At 39.1% G+C, this 24,957-nt stretch overlaps 3 protein-coding genes across 3 annotated transcripts; 1 reads left to right on the forward strand and 2 right to left on the reverse strand.

The window, feature by feature from the left end:
• Window positions 1-143: 143 nt before the first annotated feature.
• On the forward strand, window positions 144-1,091 carry LOC128095020 (olfactory receptor 2D2). The gene has a single exon (XM_052713682.1). It carries the CDS (start codon window positions 144-146, stop codon window positions 1,089-1,091), a length of 948 nt encoding a protein of 315 aa, XP_052569642.1.
• Window positions 1,092-8,842: 7,751 nt separating this feature from the next.
• Window positions 8,843-9,790, reverse strand: LOC128094679 (olfactory receptor 10A4). Its single transcript, XM_052713160.1, has one exon. The coding sequence runs from the start codon at window positions 9,788-9,790 to the stop codon at window positions 8,843-8,845; it is 948 nt and encodes a 315-aa protein (XP_052569120.1).
• Window positions 9,791-20,574: 10,784 nt separating this feature from the next.
• LOC128094829 (olfactory receptor 10A5) lies at window positions 20,575-21,537 on the reverse strand. The gene has a single exon (XM_052713403.1). The coding sequence runs from the start codon at window positions 21,526-21,528 to the stop codon at window positions 20,575-20,577; it is 954 nt and encodes a 317-aa protein (XP_052569363.1). The 5' UTR covers window positions 21,529-21,537.
• Between the last annotated feature and the right edge of the window lie 3,420 nt (window positions 21,538-24,957).

The following is a 24,957-nucleotide window of genomic DNA, read 5'->3' on the forward strand; positions in this document are numbered from 1 at the left end:
TCTGAAGAACCAGTAAAGGGAACTTTTGAAATGTTTCCCAGTGCCTGGGGATATCTCTAAGTCCTCTAAACTCTGAAGCAAATAATTTTATATGACACACACTTGTGTTCATAGAGATTTCTTGCTGAAAAAGGAGATAAACTATGAGACAGGCAAATCAGACACAGGTGACCGAATTTCTCCTTCTGGGACTGTCTGATGACCCACACACCCAAAAGCTGTTATTTGTCTTATTCTTGGGTGTCTATTTGGTCACTGTGCTTGGAAACCTACTTCTTATGTTCCTTGTTCGGGTTGACTCTCGGCTTCACACACCCATGTATTTTTTTCTGTGTAACTTGTCACTGGCTGACCTCTGCTTTTCCACCAACATTGTTCCTCAGGCCCTCATCCATCTCCTTTCAAGGAAAAAGGCCATTTCGTTCAGACGCTGTGCGACTCAGCTTCTGCTCTTTCTCATTTTTGGGTGTACACAATGTGCCCTTTTGGCTGTGATGTCCTATGATCGGTATGTGGCTATCTGCAACCCTCTGCATTACTCCAGCATCATGACATGGAGAGTTTGTATCCAGCTGGCTACAGCATCATGGACGAGTGGCATTTTAGTGTCTGTGGTGGACAGCACTTTCACACTAAGGCTTCCCTATAAAGGCAGCAACAGTATTGCTCATTTCTTTTGTGAGGCCCCTGCGCTGTTGATCCTGGCATCTACAGACACTCACACTTCAGAGATGGCCATTTTCCTCATGGGGGTTGTGATTCTTCTCATACCTGTCTCCCTAATTTTGGTGTCCTATGGCCACATCATAGTGACTGTGGTCAAGATGAAGTCAGCTGCAGGGAGACTCAAGGCATTTTCTACCTGTGGCTCCCACCTCATGGTTGTCATCCTTTTTTATGGGTCAGCAATTATCACCTACATGACACCAAAGTCTTCCAAAGAGCAGGAGAAACTGGTGTCTGTTTTCTATGCAATGGTGACACCTATGCTTAATCCCCTCATATACAGCCTGAGGAACAAAGATGTGAAGGGAGCTCTGTGGAAAGTAGCCATGAAAAACTTCTCAGGAAGGCTTAGAGTCACCCACTGACTCAGTTCCTCTTGACTTCCTACATATAACATGCTAGATATTCTTCCTTATGAATGTAAGCTATGGTAAGATGCTCACCATTGGGCCTTCGCCTTTTTCATGGATGCACAGTTTAACCTTTATCCCATACTTTCTTTGCGGAAGGAGAAGGAAATTATATAAGGTGCATTAGGAAGGAAGATATGCTTCCTTCTGATATATCCTTTAACAGTGAGGAGCTTCTGGGCATCTGTATATTCTTTTTCTCTCCTTTTTTTTGTGAATATACAACATGCTCTTTTGGCCATGATACCCTATGATTAGTTTGTGACAATCTGGAACTCTCTGCATTACCCTAATATCATGACCCAGAGGTCTTTTCTAAGAATTAGACAATCTCCTAAGACAAAAATATATCTTTTAAACTATGGCATATGTCGTTGTCTATCTCAGATCCTAATCTAGCTTTTCTTTTGTCATTTCTTAATTTCTTTACATTATAAAATAAAAATTTAGAAATATTGCTTAAAACCTCACCAAGATCTATGTGCTATTTGTGTGTGCATTCATGTGTAGCTGTGTCAGGGGTAGGTAATGAAGAGACCAGAGCAATGAAGTAGAATGAGGCTCTTTTGATAGTTCGTACTCTTTTTAGAGACACAAAGATCATATTTATCAGGATAAGCCCCCATGAATGTGAATATAGAGATTTAAAACCAATAAGAAATAATGACAAACATCAAGTTTGTAATGCACTCTATGCCTGAAGGACTAAGAGGACGGAACTAGGAACCAGGGATGGTAGCTGTATGCAAAGACTACCAGGCAAGAGCTGTGGACTAGATTATGTACGTGAGCAACCCATGAGAGAAATTATTTAAAGGAATTTTCCAGCTACTTTCTGCTCCTCTGATATTATATTGTAGGTAAAATTTAAACAACAAGGGAACCTATCTATACAACCCATAAGCCCATACTCTGAGTCTAACAGCAGGGTTAGAGGATAGAAAATGCATCTGAAGGGCCAAGGGAAGACGGGCTTTACTTTTTGCCTCACCATGTATTTGTTCATTGTCCAGTGATTAATTCATGTTTGTAGCACAGAGAACACCAAATTCCATCAATGACTTTATCAGTGTGACATCAAGTACAGAACACATATCTGCTTGATACCAAAAGGGATAGCATTGGTCAGAATTATTTGCTCAAAGGAATGAGGAGAAAGAGTGAAAAAAAATCCAATCCAATTGATTAGGAAATAAAACTATATTTCTGATCCTAGTCATCAGACTTAAACTAGTAATTGTGATGTTTCTTCCACTACTCCCTGTTTTGCATTCAATACAGTAATTGCACCTTAAGCAACTGCTGTCCCAGCTGGCAATTGCAACTCCACAGCTACCAGCAGGGGCCACATTGGGTGCATCCAGGCAGGAATTCTGTTCCCTTAGTCACCACCACCTTCTCTATCAAAGCCACTAAAGGAAACATTATCTAAATCTCTATCCTTCTACAGAACTCAGGATTCAAAGTGAGGTGAAATTCTGCTTACTCAGAGAGGCTAAATAGCAAGTAGCTAGCCTTCTTCCCTTGCTCATGTTTCCATTAAAAAAAGGGGCATCCCTCCTCTCAGCCGCCACTTAACAACCCACCCTACACTTAGTTCCTCCCTACCACTTCCTTTCAGCTAGTTGCTGACTCAGCCTCCTGACTCCAGGTTAATTGTACTTAATCAAAGGTAACATGTCTTTGCATCATTAACAAAAGCAGCAGAAACAAATGCAACACACCTTTACACAGTTAAAATAATATTCCACCCATTACACAGTTAAAATAACATTCCACAACAACTCTCTCATGGATTTGTTTCTTCCTTAGTCTCTATTTGTGGAAATTTGTAGGCAGTGGTGATCTAAAATTTCTTTCCTGAGCATAAGTCAATAGATTCCTCTTTGTTGAGTTTTTTCTTTTGATTTTCGTTTGATTAGCAATGTTCAAAGAAGTGTTAATGCCTGTGAAGTTTCTTGATTTCAAACACAGTCTTTCCTGACTCCAGTGTATTTCAGCAGCCCTATTTGTTCTTGGAAATAGAAACAATCAATAAGACAGCATTGTAATTTTACTTCAGTCTTCCATGGCTCTCTCCAATTTTTTTTAATGTAGGCACTTAGTGCTATGAACTTTAGAACCACCTCCACTGGGTCCCTGAAATTTTGGTACGTTATATATTCATTTTCATTCAAGTCAAGAAAGTTTTTAATTTTTTTCTTAATTTTTGTCTTGACCCATTTTTCGTTCAGTAATGGCCTATTTAATAGTGATCTATTTTTCATCTAGTTCGGTGTCTATGAGTTTGCAAGCTTTCTGTTGTTTCTGATATCCAGCTTTAGTCCATAGTGGTCAGATAGGATGTATCTGTTACAACTTGCTTTGTGTTCAAGTATGTGTTTGCTATGTGTTTGAGTGGTCAATTTTGGAGAAAGTTCCATGAGGTACTGAGAAGAAGGTATATTCTTTTGTTTGGGGGTGAATGTTCTGCACTATCTGTTAGGTCTATTTGGTTTGTAATGTCAGTCAGCTCCAACATTTTTCTGTTTAGTTTTTGTCTGGATGACCTGTCTATTGGCAAGAGTGTAATAGTGCAGTTTCTCACTATGAGTGTGCAATTGTCAATATGTGATTTAAGCTATAGTAGTGTTCGTTTTACACTTGGGTGCCTATGTTTGGTGCATAGATGTTAAGAATTGCAAAATCATCTTTGTGGATTTTTCTTTTGATGAGTATGTAGTGTCCTTCCCTATCTCTTGTGATTAGTTTTGATTTGAAGTCTAGTTTGTCAGATATTAATATTAAAATGGCTACATCAGTTACCTTTTTAGGTCCATTTGCATTGAATATCTTTTTTCATCCTTTTATTCTGTGGCAGTGTCTATCATTTGATGTTAAGGTATGTTTCTTAGGTGCAGGAAAAGAATGGATCCTGTTTTGGAATACAGTCTATTAGTCTGTGTTTTTTCATTGGGGCATTGAGAGAATTAATGTTGAGAGATATCATTGAGCAGTGTTTGCTGATTCCTGTTATTTTGCTGTTTTGCTCTCTCTCTCTCTCTCTCTCTCTCTCTCTCTCTCTCTCTCTCTCTCTCTCTCTGTGTGTGTGTGTGTGTGTGTGTGTGTGTGTGTGTATGTATGTATGTACATGTGTACATGTTTCCCCTCTTTTGATTTGCTGGTCTGGGATTATTTATTCCTTGTGCTTTTGAGGGCATGATTAACCTCTTCTGTGGTTTTCTTCTTTAGGGAAATTTTCTTTTATGATTTTTTTGAAAATATTTTCTGTGTTTTGATTGGAGTTTTGTCTCCTTCCCCTATTCCAATTATCCTTAGATTTGGTCTTTTCATAGTGTCCCAGATTTCATGGATATTTTTCTGCCAGTATTTTTTTTTTTTTAGATTTATCATTTTTCTTTGGCTGAGGTACCCATTTCTTCTACTGTTGTGTCTTCAATGCCTGAGATTCTTTCTTCCATCTCTTGCATTCTATTGGCCAGGCTTGCCTCTGAGGTTCCTGTTTGAGTTACTAAATTTTGTATTTCCCAATTTCTCTCATTTTTGGGGTTTTCTTCTTCATTGATCCTACTTCCACTTTTAGGTGTTGAATAGTTTTATTCATTTCCTTCTACTATTGTGTTTTCATAGATTTCTTTAAGGTATTTATTATTTAATTTTTTTTTTTGTTTTTGTTTTTCGAGACAGGGTTTCTCTGTGTAGCTTTGCGCCTTTTCCTGGAACTCACTTGGTAGCCCAGGCTGGCCTCGAACTCACAGAGATCCGCCTGGCTCTGCCTCCCGAGTGCTGGGATTAAAGGCGTGCGCCACCACCGCCCGGCTATTATTTAATTTTTAAGAGCTCTATCATATTCATAAAAGGTATTTTAAAGTCTTGTCTGTCAGCAGTGTTGCAATTCTCAGGACCTACTATGGTAGGGTTATTGGGTTCTAGTGAAGACATATTGTCCTGGCTGTCATTGATTGTGTTTTTATGCTGTCATGTAGGCATCTGGTTTGGGGAAGATTGTAAATCTAGGTGCTGATTTTGGTCTTATCCTTGTTAGGTGGGTGTTTTATTCCTTGGTTTCTGTTGCCCTCTTTAGTCTTAGAAGGGTGTGGTGGTTACTAGAGAATTCTCCAAGTTCTTGCTAGATGTGACCACTGTGGGTTCCAGGTAAAATGTGTTTCTAGGCATTGGGGGCTGACTCATAGAAATGAGGATGGGGCCCACAGAAGGGAGGAAAGCAGGGTGTTCTGTTCTTGGTTGTTTTTACTCTTTTTTTGGGGGGGCCTACCACCCAGCTCCCAAATAAATTCACACACGGAGACTTATTATTACTTATGAATGCCTGGCCTTAGCTTGGCTTAGTTTCTAGCCAGCTTTTCTTAATTTGAATTATCCCATCTGTCTTTTGCCTCTGGGCTTTTCCTATTCTCTTACTTCTGTAAATCTTACTCTTACTCCATGGCTTGATGTGTAGATGGGTGGCTGGGTGGCTGACCCCTGAAGTCCTCCTCCTTCTCTGGCTCCTAGACCTTCCACCTCAGTTTTCTCCTTCTATATATAGTCTACCTGCCAGCCCTGCCTATCCTTTCTCCTCCCTTGCCATTGGCTGTTCAGTTCTTTATTAGACCATCAGGTGTGTTAGACAAGCACAGTAACATAGCTTCACAGAGTTAAACAAATGCAACATAAACAAAAGCAACACACCTTAAAATAATATTCTACTACAGTGTTCTACCAGGATCTGCTTTAGTCCCCTGGTAATGGGAGGGGAGAGTCAGGAGAGGCTACAATAGGTTATCTTCCAAGGAGCTGGGCATGAGACTGTGGGATTGGATATGCAGAAGATGAGGGAGAGTGAAGATCTAAAACTTGCCTACCTACTTTGATGGCCTATTTGCTTCTCTGGCAGACTTGGGTGGCAGGTTCCCAGGGAATTCTTGCTGAAATTGGAGGCTGGGATAAAGTAATGAGTAGGGGGAAGGAAGTTTAGAGAAGATCTACATGATTCACTGAAGATGGGAGGAGGGACTTTGGCAGAAAGTGTTATGCTACAGATCTGGGAATGAGACTTGGGGGTTCCATTTGGAGGAGAAGAGTAGGAGGTGAAGATCTGCAGTTAGCCTACCTGCTTCCCTGAGTGGAGTGGCCATCAGGGTCAAAGGGAATGCCTGCTGGAACTGGGGGCTGAGATACTGGGATGAGTCGGGGGAAGAAAATTTGGAGGTGATATCTGTATGATACACTAGAGATGGGGACAGGGGGAAGGGAGGCTGCAGAGAGGTCTGCTATACAACTGGCAATAAGACTGTGGGAATGGATTTAGAAGAGAGGAGGAAAAGGTGAATATCTAGAGTTAGCCAACCTACTTCCCCGTCCATATTGAATTTTTAATAGTGGTTATATTGAATGCATTTTTCCATATCAGGTACTTTTTATTTTATACTTTCTAAGTATCAGGTAAGGTACACATTTTTATGTTCAAGTTTCATTCCCCAATGTTCAAGTTTTTCTAAGATTTTGTGTGGGCACCCCTGTGCATATTTTCACAAGGTCACCTGTGTGCCTGTGTGAATTTATATGTATGACATATGTACAGAAGCCTATGAAGCTCAGAAGATGGCATCAGATCCGATCGAACTGGAGTTACAGGGGTTGTAAGCTACACTGGGTGCTAAGAATGGAATCCAGGTCTTCTGAAAGAACAGCAAGAACTCTTGCCTGTCGATCCATCTCTCCAGCCATGTGGTTTTCAAATGGTTGAAAACTTTGAAGTTCAAGGCCCAGCGGGTAGAACTTTGGGACATAATTCTTTAAGGGAGTGCATGAAAGGGCTTTTCTGCCAGGACATTCCATTCAACCCCTTGAAATAGGCAGGAGTTATTTTCTATAGTATTTTATAATGTAGTCTATTTCTTGGATGTCTCCCAATCCTATTTTTTTCACAAAATTATTCTGTTGACAAGACATAGATGAGATTCTAAGTGCAGAGATAGAGAGGAAGGTCATGCATGTAAAGCGTTCACAGAAATATTTGCGGAAGGAACATTGCGCAGGGAAATTACTTTGTGGCCAGACTTGGTTGCAGTGCCCCTTCTTGGGTCACATCTCTCACATTTTGATGCCTTTGACATAGCCATAATTTGTAACCAGCTCAACCTTTTATCCCTTATGACTTCCTTTTAGAATACAATTTTGATTCTCTGCTACAGAGTAATTTACTGCTAATAAACTGTATTATCTTTGGGCTTGACATCAAGCCCAGAATTGATCACCAAGCACCATGTTAAATAAGGGATTACCTGAACACTAGTACAGTTTGGTCCTTATTGGACCATTAACACTACACAGAGGTGTTTTATTATAATCAATATACAGATAAAAATTAGAACTAATATGTGTATATTTTATCTGTATCATTGTTTTTGATATGTCTGTTGTTAAATTTTATACAAAGCATGTTTTTACATATACATGTTATTGTTGAAAGTTAATATATATTCTGTAGTAAATAATGTGTTTTACTCCTATTATGCCTTATTGGGGGGCTTTGTTATCAAATGCTGAAGGACAGTTTGTACACAAAATAAGTGGTTCCAATTCCTCATGACAGAAAGAGGTAGGGCAGTTCACAGAATCAGTGGAGAGAAAAATGCATCTGCAGTAAACGCTATTTACCCTGTCATGATCATTGAGTTTTCAGGAATGTGTTTGCACACATCTATGGTGTTAGTATACTAAGGGTGCTACTGAAATTCCAGAGTTGTATGTGTTCACAGGGAAGAATCACGAAGAAAGGCTGCTCTGTTGGTCAAATGTACAGTCTTGAAAGGACAACTGATTTCATCCAGTCACAATAAAGGCACAGAAAAAAAAGTTGAAAGGTGAACAAAACCTCTGAGTTATGTATGTTATGTATAGCAGGTCCCCGTAATCCTGTATTTATCCTTAGTTGGAGAGTCTGTGCAGCCTTCCTATTTGTGGTTATCTGTGCAGAGCATATGATATTTAGGAGCTTTAAACGTGGAATATTCTTTCTGTAAATGAGACCCATTGTAACTTTGGCAGCAGAGGCAGAGCTCTTTAACTGCCGACTATCATAAACCCTGGAGGTTTAAGGTACCTTTTCACTGCTCCTCTTCCTCACTAGGATAAAAGTTTGTTTTGTTCGAGACTTTGTGTTCAGGGGCTAGATTTGTTCTGATGTGGAATTCAGAGTCAAATTGTGGGTGCAAGTGAAAAATCAATTGAAAATAATGAGTGAAAACCATTTATTTGATTTACTAGTATAATTATTTTAACTAACTGATGAAGGTCCTCTTAAAATATGTAGATAGTGTGTTGGGGCAAATTGAGGGAAGTAAAACAGATTCTAAAATGAACTGGATAAAGAATTTCAAGATTAAAGTGTGTGTGTGTGTGTGTGTGTGTGTGTGTGTGTGTGTGTGTGTGTGTGTGTGGTGGGTTGTAGGAAATTGTCATCTTTCAGAGGATCTTAATTGAAGTAACCAGGAATACCGCAGGGAACTTAGTAGGCCAGTCTCAGAGTCAGCCAGCAGTTTCCTTTAGCTTCTGTGTCCTTTCATTCTCAAATGGATCCTAGTGGGATTCCAAAACTTCAGTAGGTACACAGTATCCCCTAAAAGAGTAGAAACTTGGGGAATTCAATGTTCCTTGTTTTGTCCTTCCACTGTGCCCTTGCCAGTGCCTGTCCAAGTCAGTCACAGTTTCCGAGGATTCAGAGTCCTATTAACGACCCGCCTCAGTGCAGTCTTCACCTCATTATTCCTTAAGCTGTAGATGATGGGGTTCAACATGGGCGTGACGACTGTATAGGAGAGCGACACCATTTTCTTGTGCTCAGGGGAGGTGTTGGAGCGTGGCCTGAAGTACATCAGGATGGCAGTGCTGTAGAAGAGGGAGACAACCAGGAGATGGGAGGAGCAAGTGGAGAAGGCCTTGTGTTTCCCCTCAGTTGAAGGCATCCTGAAGATGGTGGAGAGGATGCGGACATAGGAACCCAGGATCAATAAGAAAGGAAAGAGGATGAATAGGACAGTAGCTGTCAGAGCCTCCAGTTCAAATAGTGAAGTATCAGCACAAACCAGGGCTATGACAGGGGGGCTGTCACAGAAGAAGTGGTTCACCCTGTTGGGGCCACAAAAAGGGAAACTGAAAATCCATGTGGTTTGCACAGTGGCCACTGGGAACCCTGCGAACCAAGAGGCAGCTGCCAGCTGGGCGCAGGACTTGCGGCTCATAATTACTGGGTAGCGCAAGGGATCACAGATCGCCACATATCGGTCATATGCCATTGTGGCCAGGAGGCAGCACTCAGCAGCCCCAAAGAAGAAGAAGAAATACATCTGAGTGGCACAGCCAAGGAAGGAGATGGTTTTGTCTTGGAGTATCAAAGTACTCAACATTTTGGGAACAATGACCAAGTTGAAGCCTATTTCCAGGAAGGATAAGTTTCTGAGAAAGAAGTACATAGGGCTTTGCAGGGCAGAGTCAGCTGTAGTAACCAGGATAATTAGAACATTGCCCATGAGTGTGACTAAGTAAATGATCAAAAACAAGAGAAATAATAGAGCCTGTAGCTCATAGGACAATGTTGAGAAGCTCACAAGAATAAATTCCCTAACAGTTGTCCAGTTTCCCCAGGTCATTCTTCTGCACATTGAGGAAGCCAAGATTCAGGAAGGTGGGAAAAACTTCCACATATTATGTTATATGCTTATTGTACTCTAAATAAGAAACCTCATTTGGTTCCAGACTCTACATTTGTTGTGATTGTAGAACATAAAGCATCAGTCTTCTCCAAAAATGTGTAAAATAATTTTGACTATTTGAGTTCACAGTTGTTTAAGAAGAATCCTGATTTTTTTCCCATTAAACTGAGATTCACTCTATGTATTTATACATGTCCAAGCTTTTCTCCATTCTGAAGAGAATGCCCCAAAGCACAACTCCACTTACCCTCCTACCCTAGCACTCTGAATAGTCAGTTTTGCTAAGAAAGACAGGGGAAATGTTTTTGAAGTCTGGTTGCACAATGGAAGAGGACGAGGTCTGACTGGGTATGTTTTGTATAACAAATGGCCAGAAAAGAAAAAAAATATTAAAGAAACAGACAGTACAATTAAATGCAAATGATTCCTGAGTAATCGTCCTACAGAGGTCCTAATATCAAGATCCGTAATACTGTGAAAGATTTAATGTTATTGCAAGAAGTCCCACTTCTACATTCATCAGGACTTACAACACAGAAGTGGATGTTTATACATCTCAGGGAGGAAGAACTCTCAAGGAAGTTGTGCCTGAGCAAAGAGAACAGAGTTAAGATAAGATCAGAGTCATGAGAGAATCCTGATGTGTTGAGTGTAAGCCTTTACATCATCTCTTCTTGGTTAAGTTGTGCTGGGCTCTCAAGGCACTTGATGGTCACACATTGCATGTTAACGAAGTCCACCTCAAACATCTAAATGCCACTGATAAGACTTTCCATGAGAATGAAATAGAAGGTTTCATTAACAACCAAGTCTCAAAATTGAGAACCTCAAATTATTTTTAATGATGATAATCTTAGATGAAGGAATAAGATTAAAATGTGTAACCTGTTGTCTGATGCACTGTATATCCTCAGTAAAAGAAGAAGATTGTGACAATATGATGCTAACTCTGCTTTCCAGGATAAAAAGTAAATCTATCCAACTCATTGCCCTGCTGTTAAATTTCTAGGACAAAAGAAGAACAATTATTTGATAAATACAAATTATGTTCTATGTGGTAGTCATCAAAGGTCATAATTGATGACTGGAGTGAAAAAATCTCTGCTCTCAGATGCAGAGATCCACAGCCAAATACCAGGCCGAGCTCTAGCAGTCTAGTCGAAGAGAGAGAAGAGGGATTCTATGAGCAAGGGCATTAAGATCATGATGGGGAAACCTACAGAGATAACCAAACCAAACTAGTGGGAACTCATGAAATTTAGACCAACAGCTTTGGAGCCTACATGGGACTGGACTAGGCCCTCCACATAGTGAGACAGTTGTGTAGCTTGATCTGCTTAAGGGGCCCCCTGGCAGTGGGATCAGAATCCACCCCTGGTGCATGAGCAGGCTTTTTGGAGCCCACTACCTATGATGTGGCAACTTGCACAGCCTTGAGGCAGGGGGAGGGCCTTGGACCTGCCTCTACTAAATGTACCTCCCCATGGGAGGCCTTACCTTCTTGTAGGAGGAAATGGGGGGTGGGTTAAGAGGGGGAGGCTGGAGGAGTGGGAGGAGAGAAGAGGGGGATCTTTGATTGGTATGTAAAATGAATAAAATTTTTTCTTAATAAAAGAATATTTAGAAAAAAAGAAAATCTCTGCTCTCATAGAAACTGCCTTCTCCATAATTAGACTTATTATCAGCAAATTTTACTAATAGAATGTGTTTTATGTGATGGTGAGTAAGCGCAATGCTGAGGAATAAAGTTCTGGGTGAGCAAGTTATTTGAGTGTAGAGAGTGTTAGAAATGCCTTGTTGAAAAGAAGACACTCAAGTCCTGTGCAGGTTCAAGAGTCAGTGAAGGGATGAATGGAAAGGGAAATACAAAGAAGAGAATACTTAGTGTTTTTGCTGATTGATATTTGTTTAAAAATACTCAACCTCAATTTCTCTATGTGGGTCTCTGTATCTATATTCATTTCTTGTGCCTTTTCTTGTCTCCTTTTTCTTCTGTTTACTGTTTTTTTTCCTATTTTGGTATCTTGATTTGTTTTATCTTACTATATTTTATTATTATCATCCCTTAAATGACTGCTTGTCTTCTTACTGCTTTTTTCTTTCTTTCTTTTTTTTTTTTGCGGGGTGGGGGTGGGGGTGGGGTGGGGGTTTAGAGACAGGGTTTCTCTGAGTAACAGCTCTGGCTGTCCTGGAACTCAATTTGGAGACCAGGCTGGTCTCAAATTCTTGGAGATTCTCCTGCCTCTGCCTCTGGAGTGCTGGGACTAAAGGCATATGTCACCACTGCCAGGCTTGACTGTTTGTTTTCTGGTGAGAGACAGAAAGGGGGTGGATCCAGATGGGAGGAATGGTGTGTGTGTGTGTGCGAAACTGGGTGGGGGTAGATGGAGCAGAAACTGTAATCAGAATATATTGGTGAGAAAAATATCTATTTTCAATAAAAGAGAAACAACAACAAAAAACAACATAAAGAAATCTTTGATATTTGTTTACATAGTAGAACATTTAGGAAGTCCTGACTTTAGTTTTTACAGCTTCATTAAAGATTCACTGAATCTTCTGGTAAAACAATGTTGAATAATTTAAAACTAATTCAGTCAAGTGTAACCATGGCCAGTGACAGTTGGAATCACTGTAAGCACAGTTTGGTTTGGAAAATTTCTAAGGACACGTAGCAGAATGACTCCAGTTAGATACTGGAAAACAAACGACAAAGGAGCAGGAAGAAAATGGTATCACAAATGAACACTTAAGAAGGTACAGAGAATTTACACAGGACTAGTTGTGGCTCTCTGACTTTCCAGCAAGGGCAGACTACTCTTTAAGTACTGCTAGGGACTGGAAATGCTTAAGTTGAACGAGAATTTAAATGTAATGAAAGGCAAGGTCTTAGAGCTATCTTTACACAGCTTTGCTTTTCTCCTGATCTCTGAAATGCCTCCTGGGGCATCTTCCTAAGGCCTCAGGGTTGCAAAAGACACACAGACAAAACCTGATTTAGGACTTCTCATCTGCCTCCTTCCTCACATTTGTAATTATGTACTATCCTTCATTTTTCTCAATCTCTTGCTAATCTTCCCCTTTATAGTTCCTCCTTTTGAGCTATTCTTCCCTCTTTTTTTCTTTCATGCCTGTCATTTTTCACTTCTATTTTAGATTCTCGGTTTTCCCCACTATGCAGAGAAAGGACAGCAGAGAAGTCACTGGGTAGATTTTGAATATGGCCTTCCTGTAGCTGAGGTTCTATTTGTGAGGATGTTACCAGTGCTGGGGAATGTCGAATACACAGCTTTTGTTAATTGTTATTGTGACTGTGTGTGTGTGTGTGTGTGTGTGTGTGTGTGTGTGTGTGTGTGTGTGTGAGAGAGAGAGAGAGAGAGAGAGAGAGAGAGAGAGAGAGAGAGAGAGAGAGAGAAGTATAGTAGGAAGTGAAAGAAATGAGGAACTTAGTTGAGGCTGGTGGCTTAGACAGTGACATCTCTTAGTTCAGTGTCTATTTTCAGGACTAATACCTTGGAGATTCTGTGTTTTGTTAAAAACAGAAGAACGAGATACATTATGAGTGCTTAGCAAAATTTCCACATAACCAGTTATTTCAGTCCACATAGTTTTTTTATTATTAAAGACTCTGTTGTAGGTGCAGATCAGAGTTCTGAGGTAGGATAACTTTTGAACAGCTATAAAATTAGACACTGACATAACTTCTGAGTTATGTATTTCTGATATGTAAGACTATCTTTCTACTAAATGACCCATCTACTTGACAGGGTGATGGTGAAGGGCCAAGTGAGAATCCGTATGCAAACAAATAGCTTTAACATTTTAAAGCACATCACACATGCCAATATTGCCTCACATAATTTCTCAGGATCGATTCTTTATCAAGTTCTATAAAATTCCAGGTGTTTTGCATGAGACTCTGATCTGTCTTCCTGTCTCTTAGAAATTTGTCAAAGAAGAGATATTTCTGGTGGTGATCCATCCTCTTTACAAAGGTTTCAAGCCTATGCCACAATCCCTTGCCCTTTACTCACCTCCTAAGAGTGATATCTGTCAATGTAAATTCTGGAAAAACTTTCCTCTATGGCAGTCACTATGGAGCAGTCTCCAGCTATTTGAGAATGAGTGACTCCAGGAGAGTCCTAAATTATGGCTTTGACTGTGCCAGTCATTCCAGATAAGTACCAGGTTATTCTGAAGGAGTCATTCCAGAGACACTCTGGGCTAGGCTTATCTCCATCCCATTTGCTGGTGGACTCTGGGTTGTGCCATTGTCAAGGTCTCCAAGATGCTTTGTTTCAGGGCTGTGCCAATTGCCCCAGGCAAATCTTGTGCAGTGGCTGGGTCAGTACTTGTAAACAGGCTCTGAGCTGTGCAGGGCTCTTCACTCCAGAGATACTCTGCGCTGGGCCTATGTCTGCCACTCTAGAGGATTGCAGCCTGGGTCTCAAGACTATTTCATTCCCTGCTGTTTATCATAGACAAATGATTTTCCTCAGTGCTTCCTCTTCTTCAGGTGATACCAATGATTTACTTCCCAACAGATATGAGTTTTGGGCAGCTCAATTACAAAACTTCATGAAGAACCCATGATCCTATAATTGAATGTAGGTTTTTATTTCAGCTCCAACTTTTCATACAGTTGTGAAGCCACAAGAGAAAGGGACAAAACTCAGTGGTCTATCTATACTTCAAGGTTTATAGGCTAGAGAAATTAGAAGAGAGTACCAGTATTGTTTACATTTCTTCACTTTTGGTAGTTTTCTGGGTGGTTTTAACCTGGACTGAGGAGAAGTCTTCAGGCTTGGGGACTAGAATCCACTACTCACTGTCTAACCCAGGTGTAGAATATTAATGAAAGGTATAAGCAGCTAGAGATGTTACTAACCTTCCAGCAAGATGAAGAAGTGAAAGTATGACTAAGAATCTCAAATTCTAACCCTTCTGGAGCAACAATTGACATTGAAAAAGGAGAAAATCTGCTGTAGATATTTTCCACCCCTAACTAAGAAGTTATAAACAATTCATACCTACTGGGAAAGGGAAAATGAATTTTTTTCCCAATGAAATCTCACTGTGTTTATCTACCACACTCCAGGGCAGGCTCCATGCTCCAGAGTAGTTGGCCAACACAAAGCACTCTCCATTTTTGTGCACTTTTTGTTTTGTTAAGGTATTTTTTTTGTCTTATTGATTTTCTTTTTCTTAGTTTTTTTGGTCTGTTTTGATTTGTTTTTGAGACAGGGAACATGTAATGAGTAGATAGATGTAGAGAATCTGGGAGGAGTTGGGTAAGGGGAAGGAATATGATCAGAGTACAGTTCATGAAAAAATTTTGTAATAAATTTTTTTTAAGAATTAAAGTGAAATCCGTGCTTTGGGAAGAAGGCCCTGAGTAATAAGAGCTTTGTACAAAATGCTTACATGGATGTTGAACTTTTCTCAAAATGCTTTTGAAGGATGTGTTTGATTGTGAGTTTCTCACTGGAAGCATTAATCATATATGACTTGGTCATTACTGTTTGCTTGGTATCCAGCATGGTGCCTGCAATGAACAATAATGTGAAAATAGTTATGGCTACCCAACTTCTCTCTGTCATTCCACCTTTCATCCTTTTCCTCAACATCAATCTCACTCTAGCATTTGAAAGAGGACCAATCAAAACATGGGTCCTCATAACCAAAGAAGAAATGCAGAAAATCCACTTTGAATGTCATTCATCAGTAAATGTTTAGCAGATGCTTATCACATAACAGGCACTAGGTATTTAGTGGTAAATGGTCACTACTTAATGGGATAGAAAGTTTAGAAGGAAAAGCAGACAAAGGAATCTTATAAAATATGAAACTACAATTGTGATGAACATGTAACTAGGAGAAAATGATACAGCAACAAAAATAGCACTAGCATTTTTCTTTTCTTTAGACATAACCTATGAGTAGGAAGGAATAATGGGAAAATTTAATAGATCATTGTGAGTCGGCTGAAGATGTATTTGTGGATGGGCAAGAAAGATGGCTTTAACAAATAAAGAGTCTGTGTATTATTTTGGTCACATCCACTGCAAAGGACTCTGTATCTAAGTGGGAGATGAGGAAAGAGCACTGTCACTGCCCTATGTAAGAGTTTGTGTGGTTCTGAATCCATGGTGGAAATAAACACATCATATAAAGGAAAACACTTATTTCTTCTTACGTGTTAGGTTACATTTTTGCTGTTGAGAAATACATATTGTTGGAAGATGAGTTTGAATATTTATACTTAGTTTAAGTTCATCATGGAAGTTTCCACAGAAAACTCACATTATGGGTAGGTGTTGAACTTGGAGAAGTTACCTCACACAGCTGTTCTGGATTTAAAGTCTCAGTGATCATTATTTATTTTTTAAAGGGCTTTTGTTTTGTGTTCTGATTAAAGGTGTGTGTGTGTGTGTGTGTGTGTGTGTGTGTGTGTGTGTGTGTGTGTGTGTGTGTGTGTTCTCTTTTCTTTTCTTAACTCATAGATGAAGGAGATTCCTGACAGGATTATTACAAACAGCACAACAGGTACACATCCCTTTCAGTCCTCTTGGACCACCCTTTCTCTATTCTGGTGAATTCTATACATACATATAATGAAATATGATCACATCCACCCCCATTTCTCTCCCCCAACTCTCCCCATGTGCCCCCAAACATGTAACTTTTCTAACTTAATTTTTGATAACCCACCAAGTACAATGAGTGCTGTCTACATGTGCATGGGGGTAGGCCATCCACCAGAGCATGAGAAACCTACCAGTGGGAGCATCTTCCAAAGAAAATGATTGTTCCTTCTCCCAGCAGGTATCAGCTGCCATATATCCTCATTAAGTGGTAGGGCCTATAGTGGGACTTCCTGCCCATGCTGGAATGTTGGCTGTCTTGACCCAGTACAGGTCTTTCCCTGGTAGCCACATTTGCTATGAGTTTATTAATGCAATAGTCATGCCATGTCCAGAAGACAACATTTTACAGCATTCTACCCCATCTGATAGCTCGTACCTTCTTTATCTGTGCCAATTTTACAGACCCTGAACTCTTCCTTGGCTTCAAGAAGCTTTAATGTTAAAAATTAAAAGGTAATAAACATATTTATAATATGAAACCATGCCATACCCCTAAACTTGGTCAAGCTTTACTTTTAGATTTTCTGGTCCTTGGAACCTAAGAAACCTCTATGAGACTGAGTTGCCTGGAAGCTTGCTGTTTCTCTTCTTTTCCTCACAGATGGAAAGTGAATATAAAAATAAAACCCTCCCATGACATGATCCAACATAAACAAAAAGGTTTGCTTATGCTTCGTTGTTCCTTGAAGAATGAGGCTGATGTCAGGATTTCACACGAAATTGAAGCTTTGCTTCACTTTGTCTTCTCTCTACTGTACTGGACCTATGTAGTTATTCCATTAGTAAGCAAATCATCTTGACTTTATGACTCTAAAACCAATTCTAAGACAACATGGTGTGTGGTGATCATCTCTGCATCTCTCAGCAAGCAGAATTCTTGTTGGTTTTGGGGGCAATGTTTTTAACAGGCAGACGATGTAAGAAGTAAGAAGATGTAAGAAGTAAGACAGATGTAAGAAGGAAAACATTCAAAAGCTCCTCCTTTTGCATAGTTTGTGTGTATTCCCCAGCCTTTCAGGACACCCGAGTTTTGCTGCAGGCATCAGTCTTCCTCCAAAATCATCCCTCATCTTTTGAGTAGCACAATTACCCACATGCCATCTACCATCACTTCCCATAAATTCTTCAAAAAATATTTTGAATTAATTCATTCTCATACCACTTTAAGTCAGAATTATTTTTAAAAACTGGACTATCCCATTCATTTGTCAGTTTTTTTTATTCTACGAAAATTAGGGATATGGGAGGTGTCTTACTTGCTGCCCAGATCTGAGGATCTGTGTTCAAATCCCTAGTACCCTTGTAAAAGTCCAGATATGCTGCATGTTCCTGTAACCCTAGCACTGTGGATCAAAGTCAGGTAGATCCCAGGAGCTTGCTAGTCAGCCAGGCTACTCAAAATGGTACTTCTGGTTCAATGAGAGATCCCGTCTCAAAGGTACAAGGGAAAGAGTGCTAGAGGACGACACTGAATGGCTTCTTCTTGCCTCTACATGCATACACCTGCATGCACAGATGAATGTATCCCCCCCCAACACAACACACTTTATAAATTAAAGTTTTTTTCCTTGGGTAAGGTAAACACAAGAAACGATAGAGTCAACCTTGAGTTAATTATCATTTAACTCTTGCAATATGAGTCTTCATGGATATTCTTTTTACAAACCTTTAAAATAGTGCCTATACTTAAGGCTCTATCCATAGCTAGGGACAGCCCTTGATTGGTTTGATTTTGGTTTCTGGCATAAGGCATTGTCTTCCATGATTATTTGTAAGATGTTTCTTTACTTTAGACTACCATATCTATCTGCCTCAGCACCAAATGTTCTAGTGAAAATATCATTGGAATTTTCATTCTACTTGTTGTTGTGCATGTTAAACAACCTCCAGCCTCATTCATCTGCCTGTCTAGGCAGTCGGTATTGTGTATCCAAGTACCAACTGTTATTTGTGGCAATATTCTAGATTTGAAGTTCTAGGTCTTTCATCTGACTCTAACTCTATCCATATCCTCCTAGTGTTTTTAGTGTAGTTCTGTGGAACATAAGTCTTTTGATATACCTAAACAGAAACATCTGTGAAGTTTTAGTTTTCAAAGAGTTGCAAGTACTTCAAGAGAAGATAATTTTGTTAAAAAACACACAGATATTTATAAAATTGAAATTATTAATAAACTTGGAATATAAGTACACAAGAGTAATAAACATTGCATGAGACATCATAGTGGGTCTTGAAAGAGTGGATGAATTTGTCCAAACTAATGGTGGCAATTTTTCAAGACAAAAATGGAATACCAAGCAAGATATTACCTATGTTAATTATCCGAATTGTGTATTCAGAAGTTCAAATGAAATATGTGCATTTTCTCTCACATACTCATCTATTTTCCTCATTTCTCAATATTTATTTTATTTAAACTAAAAATTCATTGAGTTTATTTTACATATGAAATAATCAATGTTCATTGTTTCATAACAAATATTATTGATGAAGTCTGAAGGAAACAAGCTTCTCAAAAATCACTGGTAGATGTTTAAATGGTTTGATTTTCCATTATGTAATGTTATATTTGTATTTATCTTTTGCCTCAGAAATTCAATTTCTAGATTTACATCTGTCAGATATACTATTAGAAATGTCAAGGCATATACAATGGACTGATCTGGATAGCATGATTTATAACAGTAAGTGATTAAAGAAAGAAATGACACATGTATAAAATAAAGTGCCATGAGGTCATAAAAGGAATCCTAGGATTAAAGAAGATCGGTTGGAATCAGCGAGGCCCTAATTAACGCTTTGATGAAAGTAGCACCAAGACTGACCTATATGTGAGACAAGGTGCATACAGAATCTCAGGACATTCTTCCTGGGAAGAATTCAGTGGGAAAGAAATAGCCACTGAGGTTATTCATGCATGTTCATGAGGGTTTTTGAGCTACTGTTCCTTGCTGCATTCTAGTTAGCTTAGAAGAACTAACATTGCTTCAAAGGTATGCCTCCCTCTTTTTCTGCATATGATCCCATGTTAAAATTACTAGCCATTTTATAGTGTTCAAAGTGTGTGTTAACAGGAATAAAAGAATCTTGAAGTCCTTGGCACTGAATTGTTGAAATGTCAACAGAATCAGTAAATAAAGGAATATAAAGGCTTTGCAGATGCTGCTATCCCATATAGCCACTGGTTATCAGCTTTGACCAACCTCAGTGCTCTTTGATATTGTGGTTGATGTTGAACCTCTGGGCTACATCTCCTTTGAGATGTTTGCAGACAAAGTTCCAGCAGAAAAATTTCATACTCTGAGCACTGTAGAGGAAGGACCTGGAATTTCAGCTTCACTGAATTGTTCCAAGATTCATGTGTCAGAGTGGTGACTTCACATGCCATAATGACACTATCAGCAAGTTCATCCACAGAGAGAAATTTGATGATGAGAACTTCATCCTGAAGCATACAGGTCCTGGTATTTTGTCCATGTCAAATGCTGGACCAAATACAAACAGTTCCAAGTTTCATCTGCCTTGCCAAGATGGAATGATTGGATGGCAAGCATGTGTTCATTGAGAAGGAGAAAAGTATGGTCATTTTGGAAGCATGGAGTGATTGGAGTACAGGAATGGCAAGACTAGGAAGAAGGTCATCATGGACAGCCTTAATATTTCTGACTTGTGTGCATCATAGCCACCAGGAAATCCCTTTTAAACTCAGGAGAGCCCCACCTCATCTCTTCACAATACTCACAGTTCATCTCACTGCAGTTCTCTGGGCTCCTTTTGTTCCTTATTTACCTCAAAGTCTAAGTGGATTTCAAAGTTAAGTTTATGATTATGAATAGAAACTAAATAAGAAAGACAAAGATACACTTTTGTGAGGTTTAATTGGCAGGTAAAGGAAATTTTGTATTGATGGCAATAATATGTCTAAACTGCATTTGTGTTTTTTCTTATTCTATTGAGATTTCCAAAAGCCATATTGGCAACTTGAATTCATCACAATAGAGATCAATAAGAGATAGATATGAATCACAAAAATATGTTCTCCATTCAACAAATATTAACCTTACCTTTTAATGTCTATAGAATTAAGTTTCTGAGGGCCAGGGCCTTGTGGAAGGTCCGGCTGAGAGCACTCTTCACCTCATTATTTCTCAGGCTATAGATGATGGGGTTCAACAGAGGAGTCACAACAGTGTAGGACAATGATAATAATTTCTTACTTTCAGGGGAATTATTTGATTTAGGCCTAAAGTAAGTGAGGCTTAAAGACACATAGAAAAGAGAGACAACGAGGAGATGTGAGGAGCAGGTGGAGAAGGCTTTGTGCTTCCCTTTAGCTGATGGAATCTTGAGGATGGAAGCAGCAATGCGAGTGTAGGAACATAGGATCAGCAGGCAGGGTATCATGACGACCAGAATGGTGCCAACAATGGCATAGATCTCAAACCGTGCTGTGTCTGCACAGACCAGCCTCAGCACAGGTGGGCTGTCACAGAAGAAGTGGTTCACCTTGTTGGTGGCACAGAATGGAAAACTGAAGAGCCATGTGGTCTGCACAGTGGCTACAGGGAATCCTGGAAACCAGGAGGCAGCAGCCAGTTTGGCACGTGTTCCTTGGTTCATGATGACTGGGTAGTGCAAGGGACTGCAGATGGCTACATAGCGGTCATATGCCATGGTGGCCAGGAGGAAGCATTCAGCCACTCCAAAGAAGAAGAAGAAATACATCTGAATGGCACAGCCAAGGAAGGAGATGCTTGTGTCCTGGGCAATCAAGGTCCCCAACATTTTGGGCACAATGACCAAGTTGAAGCCAATCTCTATGAAGGATAAGTTCCTGAGGAAGAAGTACATTGGGCTTTGCAGTATAGGGTCAGCCAAGGTCACAAGAATGATGAGGCTGTTTCCCAGCAGAGTGACCAGGTAGATGGCTAGAAATGCCAGGAAGAGCAAGGTCTGTATTTCTGTAGGCAGGGAAGAGAAGCTCATGAGGACAAACTCAGTTACTCTTGACCAGTTTCCTGCATCCATGGGTATGGACATAAATCTCCAGTGTGCTTGCTCATGAAGACAGATTATTGATTGCACAAATCAGATTCTAGATTTTTTTCCCTCCAGATTACTGATTAGTTTCAGGCAAAGAGTCAAAATCAGGATATGTTTGAAGAGGACAAATTCCTAGTGCATAAGCTGAGACATGCCTGAGTGAGTCTCTCAAGTGGATTTTTCCCTGTTTCCTCATTCACACCTCGGAAGGACAAGCATAGGCAGATCCCTGAGTCTGTAGAAGGCGCATTAAAGGATACATTTTTGGAGATGTTATGGCTCTGAATACACACAAACTTTTGAGAAATATGTCCCTTATTCATAATTTTGAAACACCCCGCCCCCACACAAAATAGGAGTTTAGTAAAACTCCAGAAATAGAATTGTAATAGTAGACAGGCAAACTAATGATTTTTCTACTTTTCATGAATCTTGACTTTGAGAGGTGAGGGGTATGCTAGCTATTAAGAACAATTTATGTGTCCTTTTCCCCTGAAATCTCTGTTTTCTGTGTGATAATACTGACCTCAGATATATTGCAGAAAATCAAAAGAAGAACAGGTTTTTTTTTTTCTGAGATAGAGTCTCACTGTGTAGCTCAGGTTGGCCTTAAACCCATAATCCTCCTGCCTCTGCATCCACCTCCCTAGTGTTGAAAATAAAGGTATGTATTACCTGTAATGCAGCAGATTTTTTTAACACAAACAATATCTATTGAATCGCCAACTTCTTCTGATTTCTACTAAATTATGTGTTACAGAATTCTATTTTTACCTAAGGACTTGTACATTGATGTTTCAGAGAGTCAATGGAGTTTCTAAAAATAATTGTGACAAAGATAGAGGAAAAGATAATGAAGAGAACCCATATCATTAACATCAGCATGTTCAGAAGGTTCCCTAGACCTAGCTGGATCTTAGCTGTATTATTTGGTTCTAAATTTGTTGGTTACCAACAAGTTCTTCCTTTATTGCAGTCTAGGATATTGAATTCTAAAGAAAAAATGATGAGATAAAGTTGGAAAATGAAATTTGCTAAAATGGACATGGTGAGGGAATCATAAAAAGAAAAAAATCTGAAAGAAAAACTATGAATAATGAAAGCCACAAATTTAGATTCTGGGTGTAGTTGGTCAGGCCTGTATTCCTATCATTTGGGAGGCTGATGGCCGAGAGTTACAGGTCAATCTGGAACTCCCATGAATCCAGGTTAGCCTGGGCTAGAGAGTAAGGCTTGTCTCAAATATAAAACTAAACCAACAAGCCAATTAAAAAACCCACCAAACCATCATTTGTACAGTAAAAAGCAAAAATAATGTTGTCGGCTGTGTATTTTATACTCTTAAATTTTTTCCATGCTAATGAATTTGGACTTTATTTTGTAGATGAAGAAACCACCTGAATATTGGGGAAGTGAAATTACATGTTCATATAAGTCATGTAGAAAGATCACTGACAATTGTGAGACTAGGTGGTATAGTATGAATGAAGGAGAGGAATGAAAGCTGTGTGCCCAGAAGCAAGGAGACCAAGCTGTATGCTTACCCTTCTCATGAGTGTTAATTACCAACTGATTCTGAAGCAAGAGAAAAACTCAATGAAGAAAGCTTAATGTTATTGATGGGTAATGTGAATATCAAGGGCACCTTTATAATTCCAAAGCATCTAGAGAAATTTTATCACAGAATAATTATGGTCAAACTGATCAAAGATTTTCCTGAAGCATGTAATGTCTTGAATTTTCCAATAAAGCCTTATAAAATAGTAAAAGGATCAATAATGCAGTAGAAACTCTCAAGTAGAAACCTTCTTACTGTCACTGAAAGGCAAAGCCATCTCTCATACAATTATGAATTAAAAAAGTCACATAGTGACTCTTCTATAATAAAATGATGTGTATTTTATTTTACTTAATTTTAGGGGGGAATAAGGAAAATTCTGTTAGGTGGTTTGATTAAAAAAACAATAAAACAATGTGAAATAAATAAGAATACCCTTCTAAATCACAGATTAGGGGTAAAAAGAAAGAAAATTCTTACCATCATCCATCTTTTAAGGAAATTTTACCACCCTGGTTGTGGTATTGTACTGTAGTTTTAAAGCTATTATCTTTGGGAGAAGCGATACTGGAATTCTCTGTCCCACTTCCTGCAACTGCGTGCAAAACTAAACTTACTTCAAGAGGTAAAATAAGAAATACCAAATGGAAGGCTGTATCTTTAAAGTAAAGGTTATATTTTACCAAATGGCAACAAGCAGCATTGTAAATGGATCCTTCGTGATGAGGGGGCGATTAGATGTTTGGAAATATCTTCATCATATCAATTTGTTGTCATGTTCCACAAAATTACCATATTTATTCACATAGAATCATGAGCAGAATTTTATACCAAACTAAAAAAACTGTCAGATCCAGAATATCAATAAGTTTTGAATGCATTTCAAAAGAAGTACTGTTTAATGGAACTCTTTACTTTGAGTGGTAACTAAAAATTAGTAACAAGACAATGGTAATAATGAAGGCATGATAAATGGTGATGTCTTGCAATTATTAGTGAGAGAAGTTTTGTTTAAGAAGATTGGAAACTTCTATAAAATCTCTGCATATTTGTTGATCAGAATCATAGAACCAGTGACAATAGTTAAGTAGTATAACCAATAGTAAACTCATTTCATTTGTCTCCCTTCCTATATATTTACCAATACTCGTTTTCTTAATACTTAAAAATGTTAAATGAGATACACTGGCTGGCCCTGCTGAAACATGCTGGAGCAGGCTGAAGAAACTGCCACGGGATGTTTTTTCTCCTACACTGAACTTATAGGATCAGAAGAAGTTGAAGCAGATGACAAAAAAACCCTGGCTTTAACTGTCCTCAGCTATGTCTCTTCTGTCCTCGGTGTTAGATGCAGGGATTAGAACCTTAGTTTCCCCCAGGTGTAACTAGACTTCCTTTTATTCTCCATGGGACCTGATCTTTCTTGGATCTATTATCCTTTGAGGATGTGATGAAGTTCCAATACCAAAAGGATAAACTCAGAGAAAGAAAGCCAAACTCTAGTGAAAAGAGGTATCATCACCATGTAAGAGCCTGTAGCTGAATGTCTGAAATGTAACCCTAGCTCTGGAACCTCTGCTGTGATGCTCAGCAGTTTTGTTAAACTCTCTGAGCTTCAGTTTCCATTTTGCTTAAAAATAATTTTTTCATTGAATAGAAGTGATGCTATGAGGAAATAAAATGGCATATATTCATTAAAAACAGGCAATAGTTTATAAATCTAATAAATATTCATAATCACACACTACCACAGATCAGGCAATCTTCTTCCCATTCAATTATACAAATAATACAATTATGGTTCCTGTGCTTAGATGACATATTTTATTCATTTTCTTTGAGATGGGCTCTCATAA

Source organism: Peromyscus californicus, unplaced genomic scaffold, assembly GCF_007827085.1.
Source record: "Peromyscus californicus insignis strain IS unplaced genomic scaffold, ASM782708v3 Scaffold_4__1_contigs__length_199733344, whole genome shotgun sequence".
Lineage (NCBI taxonomy): Eukaryota > Metazoa > Chordata > Mammalia > Rodentia > Cricetidae > Peromyscus > Peromyscus californicus.